The sequence below is a fragment of the Lepus europaeus genome, chromosome 20 (genome assembly GCF_033115175.1).
Source record: "Lepus europaeus isolate LE1 chromosome 20, mLepTim1.pri, whole genome shotgun sequence".
NCBI lineage: Eukaryota > Metazoa > Chordata > Mammalia > Lagomorpha > Leporidae > Lepus > Lepus europaeus.
This window is the reverse complement of record NC_084846.1, coordinates 40,813,570-40,825,817: the sequence shown is the minus strand read 5'-3', so window position 1 is coordinate 40,825,817 and position 12,248 is coordinate 40,813,570. Positions and strand designations below refer to the sequence as shown.

The 12,248-nt window shown below is 43.6% G+C and overlaps 1 protein-coding gene across 1 annotated transcript in view; it reads left to right on the top strand.

Annotated features, from left to right (window-relative positions):
• The first annotated feature begins 3,482 nt into the window (after window positions 1-3,482).
• VPS41 (VPS41 subunit of HOPS complex) overlaps window positions 3,483-12,248 on the top strand; it is a 191,128-nt gene continuing 182,362 nt past the window's right edge. The window contains 1 exon segment of the mRNA XM_062178061.1: window positions 3,483-3,527. Coding sequence (XP_062034045.1) covers window positions 3,507-3,527 — 21 coding nt within the window. The 5' untranslated portion in view covers window positions 3,483-3,506.

The window sequence follows — 12,248 nt, the reverse complement described above, 5'->3', positions numbered from 1 at the left end:
ACTTCACTAATAACTGATGAACAAGTTCTCTAGCTGTTGTACCTTCTCCCAACTTCGAACATACCAGAGAAACCTAAATATATAGCCCTAAACAACACCTTCCAATCAGGATACACCTGAAGTCATTCCTTTTTCCCACTCTGCCTCCCTTGGTCTCTGCCTGATGCAAGCAACATTGATGATCTAGATGGAGGAATTTTGAGTGACTTTTGGATTTTATTTGGTAATTTTTGTATTTTTCCAATTATCATGTACTTGCATTATTTTTGTGATCAGGAGAACAGTCTTTAAAAAGTCTAGTGTAGTTGCTCAGGTAACTCTCCAATAAGCCATCTCTTATGACATTTTTAATATTAGATGGTAACAGGTTTCACCAGGTACAGTTTTTGAAAAACTAACCTGCGAAGTAAGTTGCACCTTGACAGCAATGCTAAAGGTAATATCAATATTATTTTACCTATTTGGAGATAAAGTTAATTAAAGCAAGGCTAAGATTAGGGTTTGGAGTCTGTAGTATAATGTGGTTTAATTTTGCTTGTCATTGGCTGTCAACAAAGACCTTTAGACTGAAAAAAGTAGAAATCTAAGGAGGAATGAGAGCTACAGATTGGGAAAGGAGTCTATAAAGCTATACCTAACTAGAAGGGCTGTGAGGATGAATTTTTTAAATTTTTCTATTTTTATTTGGAGAGACAGACACACACACATATACACAAATGCCTGCAACAGATGAGGCTGAAGCCAGGAGCCTGGAACTCCGTCCATGTTGGTGGCAGGGATCGAAGTGCTTGTGCCATCACTTGCTGCCTCCCAGGGTATTCATTAGCAGGAAGCTGAAATCTGAAGAGCAGCCGGGACTCAAAGTAGGCACAGTCGAATCCTGGCACTCCAATATACGATGTGGGCATCCCAAGGAGTGTCTTCACTGCTGAGCCAAATGCCCACCCCAGAATATATTTTAACTTCATCTTTCCACATCGTTGATTTTTTCAAGTTTCCTAAATCTATAAATGCTATTTTACAATGGAAAATATTGAAGGCAACTGTGTCATTTATCAATGGCCTAAAGTTATTATTATGACTAAAATGGTGATAGTTGAAAACATGCTTTTTGAAAAGGGGAAAGAGGAGAGGCTGAATATTCTTCATCCTAGAAACTAGAGGGACCTGGAAGGGCCAGAGTGGATGGCTGGTCTGCCATTGTGTGTTTCCTACCAAGAGGTCTCCCAGAGAAGAATCAATGTGTTAGGTGAAATGGTCGTGGCCCTTGGAGAATTTGTGAAGAACTTAAGCAGCATATAAACCTAGGGAGTCCCAGCTGCCAAGAATTGAGAAAGTAGTAAAATCAGCAATGAAACTAGGGAGCAACCATGGTAAGGGGCTTATTGGGATTCTCAGAGGGTCCCTTGAATAAAGGCTTTCCACCAGCCTCCACATATGATTCTAACATCAATACAGGGCCAAGTTACTGTGGCATGGAAAAGGACACTGCACAACTGGCCTCCATGCTGGGAGGCGTTAAGAGAAAGACTGCCAGCCCGGAAGAAACAGAGAAGCTGTGACCTCCCTGGGTTGTAAAGGTCTCAGAGAGTCAAGGGCTCATCACTCTGCCTTTCACGTAAATAAATAAATAAATAAATAAGGCCTACACACTATTGGGAAAGTAAAACAGAATTTGGATAGAACAAGAACAAGATTTTGTTCCAGATTTCAGCTGTGATTTTCCCAGTTTTTAATCACTGTTTCTCTGGAGGTGCTGTCTGCCTTCTCACCAGAATAAAATTGAACAATAAAACAAAAACACCCTGGGGGAGAAGACAGTGGTAATAATCCTCCATTTTCCTTCCTCATCCCAATCACATCTGTGTTTCGCCAAAGCAGAAGAGATTGCCAATTTGGAGAGGCTGTGGGTCTGGCTCATAATAGAAAAAGGGAAAATTACAGTGTGTGAGGAAAGTCAGAAAACTAGAAGGTTAGGTTTATTTCTGTCTGCTGCGGAAGCTTAACTCAGGGCTTCAACAGCCTCTCTGGTCCAAGGTCTTTCTGGGACACGGAATCCATCACAAACAGGTCTGGTCCTGGACTGCTTTGCAAGAGATCTTAGAAACAACTGAATCGGACAGGTTGATACTTAGAGCCCTGGGGGCTTGTCTAAGGACCCCAAAATGTTTTGAGTTTGATCTATTTTTATTTTGTGGCCGAGTGACTAATATAGTGGAAGAGGGCCCCCAGCAAATGTTGGAGACTTAGGCATTGGGGAGAACACAAGGGTCTCAGAGATGCCACCACCCAGAGGCTAAGTAAGTTCCAGTTGGAGTTTGGGGGATGCACAGAGAGCTGAGCCCACGACCTCCTGGTAGGTGTGAGTCAGTGCAGCAGAGCGAGCCAAGAGGAGCACCTGGCATCCAGCACACACTGCCCTTGGCCCGTTACCAGCTACCCACGTGGATAGAAGGAAGAAGATGCCTGTCTTTGGAAAAGACAGAGTCCTAGAGATTAGGGAGGTCAGTTCATCATGGCTCAGAAATATGGCAAGGGGGTTAGTCACTCACTCTAAAGCTGGGAGGAATTTAGTAGTTTCACAGATTTTACTAACCACACATGTATATTCTTCCTTCCTCCCTTCCTGATTTATTTATTCATTTCAGCTGAGCCAGACTGAAGCCTGGAGCCTGGATTCCCAAGTACTTGGGCTATCTGCTGCTGCTTCCCAGGGTATAGTAGCAGGGGGTTGGATTAGAGGTGGGGCAGCTGGGACTTGCACAAAAGCTCATATGGGATGCCAGCATTGCAGGCAGTGGCTTAACCATTGAGCCACAAGGCTGGATCTGACAGATGTATACTCAGCCATAAATATTTACCTGTAGAACACACTCAATAAAATCTTAACCAGTGAGTTAATTAAATGACAATTTTTTTTTAAAAAGTCAATGTTTACATGCCAGATGTCAAAATAAAGTAGTAAGTAGTAGGAGCTAGATAATATTTGTTGGAGTATAAATTGTTCTCTGGTTCTCCACTGCTAATATGTTTTATATTCACTTAATATACTTAAAAACATAGCAAGAAGTGTGTAGGCTAAGCAGCATTCGATAATCACAGCAGACAGGGCTAAATTCTAACCCTAGTTGTGTCTCCTACTAGGTGGGTCACTTCTGAGTTACAATGTTCTTCACTGTTGGGAGTTATAGTGGCTGTTGCTGGGAGGATTAGACGAGATAATGCATGCACAATATAGACCCAGATTCTGGAATACAGTAAGCATTTAATAGACACTGCAATAATCTCAGAAAATTACAGCATTAACAGTGGTTATGTTCAGATTCTCCAAAGTAGAACTCCCTTGCATTTGGGTTGCTGACAGCCCAAATGAGTCCCATTAAGTTCACCATCTATTCGAGATGGCCAGGCCCAGATGCAGCTGAAACTACAATTCCCAGCATGGCCCGGACACAGCCCTGGGTTTCCTCACTTCCGGGTATGTCATGTGACTCGACGGCCGCACCATGGCGGAAGCAGAGGAGCAGGTGAGTGCTGCGACGCTGGTGCAGGGCTTAAGGGAAGGGAAGACGATCGGGGCGTGGTGGGAGGTACGTGGAGGTGCGGAGCTGTTGGAGGCTCAGGCAGATCCGCCGCGGGGCGTGGCGGTGAACGCTGCTGTCGGGCCGCAGAGGGCTGGGGTGGGATGGCTGCCTGCTGCTGGGAGTGCCTGGGGCCGAGCGCCCGACACACCGCCGTACTGGAGTCGGCCTTTTCGTGGGTCGGGTGCTGTGGCCTGTGCTCCGTGGTGAGCTGTTGGCGTGGGGACTGATGGAGCTGCCGCCAGAACTGCCTGTGAGGGCCGAAAGAGGTGACCCGAGTTTTGAGTTCAGGTGCTTGGAGTTCAAGTTGTTTTCCGCTGGATGGACAGTGGGAAGTGCTGTGCGAGAGGGGAGGGGTAGCAGATGGGGAACTTGGGTGAGGCGAACACTTGCTGCGCTGCGGAGATTCAAGGCTCTGGTTCCGGAGCCAGAATGCTTTCGCTCCAGTGTGGTTCCCCTTTCCACTAGATGTGTGACTTTGGGCTACTCCTTTAACTTTCAAACGCGTTGCTAAGATGCAGTGAGTTAAGGCACAAAATTGGTGTTTAGAACTGTTGGGCTCAGTAAAAGTTAAGTGAGATTATCTGTGGCTGGCTACTGGCGGTGGGGTGGAAATTAATGGTGGGAATCTGAATTATTTTCACATGGCAAGAGTGCAAGCCACCCAGGAGGTGAAATGACAGAGTCGACACAACCACCACAAGGGAAGGAAGCAGATCAGGGCTAGAACTTGGGGACGGATCACTGAAGTTTCTGTTTCCAGTGTCCTTTCTGTTTTTTTCTGACCCAGCTTTTCTTCACACAGTAGCTGGGCCTTCGGTTGCCATGTGTCCTATTAAAAGTGGGTTGATGATGAGCTATTGACTGTCCTAAGAGACATTTACCTGGTTCGCTATTTTTGTTTTAACCATTTGTAAGATACTTTATTTTTCACTTCGTAATGGAAATCTGCCTTGAATATATTGTAGCTAGGCCAATAATTAAGACATTTGACCAGGTGGAAATTGAGTTTCCTTGGTTATTGTGATAACAAGAGAATCTCCTGTTGAACATGAGGGCTTCTCTTTTCCTTTCTGGGCAGTTCAAAGAAGATGCTCATTAAGGACGTGTCATTTGATTAGCAGTGAGAATGTTTTTTGCGTTGTTTATTTTCATTTCAGGTTGAAATATTGTTTTGTGGTTTGGTTTTAAAGCAAATATCCAAATTCCTCATCTTGTTAGATATACTGTAATACAGTGCAAGGAATTGCTGTTAGTACTTGCTGTTTTATGCTGAGGAAGTGTTGGGCAAAGCTGTCTGGTGTAGGAAGAAGCATAGAAAGTTAGGGATGTAATTAGAATGCATCACATTTGTGCCACACATTTCAGTGTAAAGCACCTTTTCCCATTGCATTTGGTCCTTGCGAAAGCATTCTGTGAAGTTCATGTGTGCACGGATTTCTAACATTTTTGCACCCATGTAAACATCTTTTAATTTCACTTCCTATAGACTCGTCATAGAAGTCAGGTCAAATACCACCCACTTTCCAGATCTTCCCTTGGCTTCCCATCCCACTCTGAGGAAAAGTCAAAGCCTTTCCAATAACTTTGTTTCCCTGCAGGACCGTGTCCCAGCCAACCCTCGCTACCTTCCTCTGACCTCATTTTCCCCTACCGTCAACCTCCCTTTCTGGCAGTCTGCATCAACTACCCTGGTTTTCTTATTGTTCCTACCTCAGGGCCTTTACTCGTGCTGCTCCCTTTTATGATCTCTCTTCTTTGTGGTCTTTCCCTGCACTTCTTTTAGGTCTCTGGCCAGGTGTTCTTTTTGAGTGAGACTTCCTCTGACCATTCTTTTTTATTTAATTTTATTTTCTCCAAGATGTATGTATTTATTTGAAAGGTAGAGTTGCAGAGAGCAAGCGAGCAAGAGAGAGCAAGCTTCCAGCTTCTGCTTCACTACCCAAATAACCACAGTGGCCAGAGCTGGGCTGAAACAGAGCCAAGAGTTTCCTCCAGATCTCCTGTGTGGGTACAGGGGCCATCCTCCAGTGCTTTTCAAGGTGGATTGACAGGGAGCTGGATCGGAAGTGAAGCAAGTGGGACTCAAACCGCTGCCCATCCCAAAATTTGGGATGCTGGTGCCACAGGCAGCAGCTTTACCTGCTGTGCCACAGCTCTGGCCCCACTGACCATTCTGTGAAACCTCCTCCTGCACTATTTTTCTATATAATGCTGCTCATTACCATAGGATATGCTATATTTTAATATTTCTGTTTAGTTTTTTGTGTGTATTTCTGTATACTGTCACCCTAAGTATGTTTAGCTCCATCATAACAAGGATTTGTTCACTGCTGTATATATGTCCAGCACCCAGAATAATAATTGGTACTTAATAAATAAACATTAAATGAATTGTACACATAATCAAATTGAAATTCAGACAACTTGAATAATTTGAAGCTTGTATCTGTAATAAATCTTTAGTTTTAGGTCTCTGAATTCCCGATCTTTCACTAAAACACTTTACCCTTTAAAATATATGTAAGAATGCAAATCTGAGTCATTTTTTACTCCATGAAGCAGAGTTAGCCCTTATCACCTTGAGGATTTTCCTTCCACCCTTTATTCCCCCTCTGATGTTTTAACAGCCACTGTACAATTGGAGTGGGCGTTTGCCTTCCCAGTGGTGTCAGTGTCTTCCCTAAAAAGACTGGTTGTCTATGGTCAGTGGCAGAAGGAAGCAAACACTGATAACAGGCCTTTTTTTTTTTTTTTTTTTTTAATAATTGCACTAATAATGTCCTTTGTTGATGAAAAGTGTTAGACTTTTCTCACTCTGCTTGACTGGTGCATTTGTGTTTCATTGTAGGAAGCTGTTAAAATTGGATGAAGTATAAGGCCTTTATGGTACAATTTCTTGAAGGTTAAAAGTACACAAAAGTAAATAAATTTACTAATTGTATTATTCTGCTACCTTGAGCTTTTTAGACAATCATGATATAATCTTTTCCTCCTGAATGTGTTAGCCATTGAGATGTGTATTAAATACAGCACCATGAGAAATCACAGGTTACCATGTACTGTAAATGAAAACAGCCCTCCAAGATGGCCAACACAAAACTAAAACTTTCCTAAGCTTCGTATATCTTTTTGATTGCTTGTTCCTCCTCAATTTGGGGTGAGAACCAAACTGGTGACCTTTGCAGTGAGTAAGTTAATGTGAAACAGTTTACTGAATAAAGCTAAAAATCACTTTTTGGATCTAACAAAAAAGAAATCTTAAGTTATTGGGACTTAGAAAGACTTACTTTGGCTGAATATGGTAAATTTTGTAAAACTACTCTGTATATATTTTACAGTTCACCAAAGGAACTAAAACTCCATTCTTTCCAGAAATCTTCTAACCAGCAGTTTTATTTAGCTTCAAAATAATAAAGAGTTGCCCTTCATAATCACAGATGCCCAACAGTATTTGTCCATGCCTGTCTTAGCAATAGCATTCTGCTGAAGTCTGCTTGTTGGTGTATTTGTCTTATCTCTTGTACAGATTGTTGAGTCTTCAAGAGTAAGGACAAGAGCTTCCTCTTGTCTGTATCTCCCACAGGGCTGCTGCTTCACAGGTAGCAGGTGTTTAGTAATAAAAGACTTAAATGCACTTACTAGGGAGGCACAGTCTTCTGGATTGTCAGATTATCCTTAGGTTCAGTAGAACTTCAATTATTTGACCTTCTTGAAATTTTTAAAAGTTAGCAATTCAAATGTAAAACTACATTTTTTAGTCCTGTCTGCTCTCCTGGTACCCTTTCATCTCTCCCACTCGACAGCCCCAGGCCTGGTCCATTAAAATGTTTGAGCAATCAGGGGCCAGCGCCCTGGCTCACTTGGTTAATCCTACACTTGTGGCTCTGGCATCCCATATGGACGCCGGGTTCTAGTCCCGGTTTGCTCCTCTTCCAGTCCAACTCTCTGCTGTGGCCTGGGAGGGCAGTGGAGGATGGCCCAAGTGCTTGGGCCGCTGCACCCGCACAGACCAGGAGGAAGCGCCTGGTTCCTGGCTTCGGATCAGTGCGGCTGTAGCAGCCATTTGGGGGGTGAACCAGCGGAAGGAAGACCTTTCTGTCTCTCTCTCTCACTGTCTAACTCTATCTATCTAAATAAATAAATAAAGTGAGAAAATGTTTGAGCAATCAAATTATCCCTTGAACTGGTAGAAAGGTTTCTGCTTTGAATTCCCTTGTACATTTTAGATATCAGGAAAATTCTGTTTTTATTATGGATCGTATATGCATTGTGTTTACCCCGTGTGTTACGCATAAAATAAAAGTTGAGTTAACATATTTGAATGCCTCCATTTTCTTCCCTGTAAATTGGGAACTTTACTTCCTGAGATCCCTGTGAGCATGCAGTGAAATAAAGTATGGTTAAGTGGGTAGGTCGAAATGATTGTCTTGTTAATAGGACAAACGTTAATCATCTAAACCTGGTCTTGGGTTTGGTGTTCCCCATCCTCTTTTCTTACAGTGTGGCTAAGATTTTTAAAAACAGTGTTACCAATAACTAAAAGAAAAACAAAGCCCAAGCAAGAAGTCACAAAAGCATAGCATTATATGAATTTTTAGAGGGCTCATTCTTTATTATCATGTAAGTAAAGTGCACTCACAAATTAACTTAGTGACAGTCGCTTATTGCTTTGTCATTGTTGTTTCCACTAGGGTTTGTCTGGCTTGGAGGCTGATGTCACTAGCCGATTATTAGCAATCTTGCTATTTTCATTTTAATCTTTTAAATTTTATATTTATCTAAAAAGCAGATTGACCCAGAGGGAGAGAGATTGAGAAATGTATTCCATCTGCTGGTTTATTCCCCAAATGCCTGCAACAGCAGGGGCTGGGTCAGGCCAAAGCCAGGAGCCCAGAACTCCATCTGTTTGTCCCATGCAGGTGTCAGGGACCCTAGTACTTCAGCTGTCATCTGCTGCCCCCCAGGGTGCAGGACAGTAGGAAACTGGATCAGAAACGTAGCGGGGATGTGAGCTCAGGCACTCCAGGATGGAATGTGGGCATCCTAAACAGTGTCTTCACTGCTGTGCCCTACTAGAAGTCTCTCTAGTGCCACATGACCACCTTGGAGAGGGGCATATACCAGGGCCTGTGCCTCACGCAGCTCCCCGTTCCTGACTGCTGAATCACAGATGCTTTTGTTGCTTCTTGATACCTACCCTCCCCGCTGGAATTTGTTAACAACGTTGTGATTCCAGGCTCTTGTTTTAGATGTTGAATCAACGTCTGTGAGGATGGAGTATAATAGTGATTATTAGTCAGTCCCCTGGACTGAGAATGGGTGATTCCCGTGCATAGTCGGACTGCGGACTGGGTCACTGAGCTTGTCCCTTTTTCCCACTCTGGGGCAGACATCAAACTTTGTCTCATTTGCAGCATGAGGGTAGTAGCTGAGCCCAGTGGATTGAATGGGCTTGGTAAGCTGAGTCCCCATGCCCCTGCCAGATCCTCGGGTATCCTTTCCTACCAACCATCTCAGTCCCTGGACGCATGAAACTGGCCAGAGCTCTTTTAAGCTTTTTGCTACTGAAGGTCTGGGGACAGACATTTAGCTTAGAAGTTAAGATATCAGTTAAGGGACAGGTGTATGATGCAGTTAAGTTGCCACTTGGGATGCCAGCATCCTGATTCAAGTACTGGCTATGCCTTTTCACATCTAGCTTTTTGCTGATGAGACTCCAGGAGGCAGCAGGTGATGGCTCAAGTACTTGGGTCCCTTGCGACCCATTTGGGAGCTCTGGATTGATTCTGGGCTTACGACCTCAGCCTGTTCCAGTCTTGACTCTTAAAAGCATTTGGGGAGTGGCCCTGAACATGGATGGTCCCTCTCTCTCTCTCTGTCTCTCTGCCTTTGAAATATAAATGAAGATAAAGTTTAAAGCAAACAAAATAGATGCTAGGTGGGGTACCCACATTCCATGTCAGAGTACCTGGATTCAGATCACAGCTCCACTCCTGATTCTAGCTTCTTGATAATGCAGACCCTGGGTGACAGCAGTGATAGCTCTTGTAATTGAGTTTCTGCCATGCATATGCAATACCTGAATTGAGGTCCCAGCTTCTGGCATTTGGCTGTAGCTCTTCTCTGCCCGTTGTGGGCATGTGGTGAGTGAACCAGTGGATGGGAGTTCTCTTTGTCTTCCATCTCTCTCTCAAGTAAATACAATAACAGTAATGAAATGGTGGCCCTGTGACACAGAGATATCAAATACATATCGTGAAATATGTCTTCCCATGCCCACACCACACTGTGGGCCCTGCCCAACCCTCCTTCCCATTGAGTCTGCTGGCTCGTGGTGTGTTGGGAAGGGAGAGAACGTTGCACGACGGTGATGAGTGCTTCACCTTCTTCTGCAGGTGCAGATTGATTTCTCAGGGCCTGGGTCTGCTGCTTCTGTTTTAAAAGACATATATTTGAAAGGCAGAGAGAGAAGGAGGGAGGAAGAGAGACATCTTTTATCCACTGTTTCACTCTCCAAATGGCCACAACAGCTGGGGCTGGGCATGCTTGAAGCCAGGGCCAGAACTCCACCCAGGTCTCCCACATGGGTGACAGGGACCCAAGTATTTGGGCTATCATCTGTTGCTTTCCCAGGCACATTAACAGGGAGCTGGATTGGAAGCAGAGCAGCCGAGATTCAAACAGGCATTCTGATATGGGATGCCAGTGTCACAAGTGGCGGCTCAAATCGCTGTGCTACAATGCCAGCCTTCTTAAAGCATGGACCCAGATCAGCACTCCTGCGAAGCTTAGGGTGCAGTCGTAATACTGCAGCCTCCCATTTCTCCCTTAAATCCTGTTTTTCTTTCCCAGCAAACAATGTGTGCCCTTTGGAAAATTCTGAGAACTTGAGGATGGTCCTGGCTTCTCTATCTCCTTAGCTAACCCTTCTGTGGCCTCTGAGGCCAGCTATGCTGTCTTCTCCCAGACCACTGTCATGGGGCCCATGCTGATGGTAGGATTATGGCTGGGGTTGCTTGCAAGCCTGTGCTAGAGAGGTCTCCTGAGAGATCTGCTAGTTTGCTGATGTCCTCTTTGAATTGCTGTGTCATCATGTGCAGCTACCTTGTCCCAGAGCCTGTTCTGTAACTGTCCTGTAGCATGAGCAGGTAGTTGAAGCGCCTGCCTGGAGAAAATGCAGTTGGTATTGCTCCTGAATGGAAAGGGAATGGACCGGGGAAGTGTGGAGGGGGCAGGATTCTCCTGTGTCAAATCAACTGCTGATTTCTTATTTTCACCAGCAAATCTGTTTTTGAGCTGTTACTTTGGATAGAATACTGGAGACAAAAAGGCCACAGCCTTTGGGTTTATCCACAATGTATTTAAAATGGTAGCTGTTAGAACAAGGCAGTTTCTGTAGGGGTAGCTGAGGATATGGGAAAAACAAAGGCCTCAGGAGGCCAGATATGGACCTTTTGACCTGGGCTCACTGGAGACAATTCTATGAAGCAAGTGAGATCTAGCATGGGCTCTGAAAGAGGACTTGGATTTAGAAATAACCGTGGATTTTAAAGCTCCAGATTGAAACCAACAAGTTATAATCTACTCATTCAGCAAAAATCCTGCATTAAGGTACCCTTTTATTAACTATAGTACTTAGGGTGGTCATTAATTCTTTAGATCCATTCATTCCACATCTCTGCTACTTTGCATCCTTTAACCTGTATCTCCCCATTTCTTCTTCAAGCCTTGCCACTAGTAACCGTGTTTTATTTTCTCTGTATTTGTTTGACTTTTTTTAAGTTTTTCACAAATAAGTGAGATTGTGCAATACTTTTATTTCTGTGTTCAGCTTATTTCACTTAGCATAATGTCCCACAGGCCATCCATGTTGTAGCAAATGGCAGACACTCCTCCTTTTTGAGGTTGAATGATATCCCATTGTATGAGATGGCTACAAAATTTGTGGAAAATAGAATTAAAAGATTAATTTATTTTGCTGCCAACAATTTTGAAATTGTACAAGTAAATGGTCTTCTACAAGTTCATGGAAGATGCATATTTTAAGAAAACTAGATTTTAAATGTGCTTTCAGGTATATGTGTACATGTATATGTATATATGTTTACACACACACGAGTACTTCAGGAATTTCGTGGAAAAAAATTAAAAGACAAGTCTACTTTGGTGCAAAAACATTTGAAATTCATACATGCAAGTATTTCTCACAGTTTCTTTACTCGTGGATGGACACTGAGGTAGTTTTTGCATCTTGCGATTGTGAGTGATGCTTCATTGAACATGGGAGTGCAGATATTTTAACATGGTAGTGATTTGTTTTTATTTCCTTGGTTATATCCCTAGAAGATAGAGTTTAGGTCAATAGTTTTAATTTTTGTAGGACTTTTTTTTCTTTTAAAAATTTATTTATTTGAAAGGCAGAGTTACAGAGAGAGAGAGAGAGATTGAGATCGAGCTCGAGCTCGAGATCTTCCATCAGTTGTCTCACTCTCCAAATGGCTGCAATGTCCAGGGTTGGGCCAGGTAGGGACTGAAGCACTTGTCATCTTCTGCTGCTTTTCCAGGTGCACTAACAGGGAGCTAGATCAGAAGTGGAGCAGCTAGGACTCGAACCGGTGCCCACAATGGGATGCTGGCATTGCAGGCCGCAGCTTTACCTGCTAT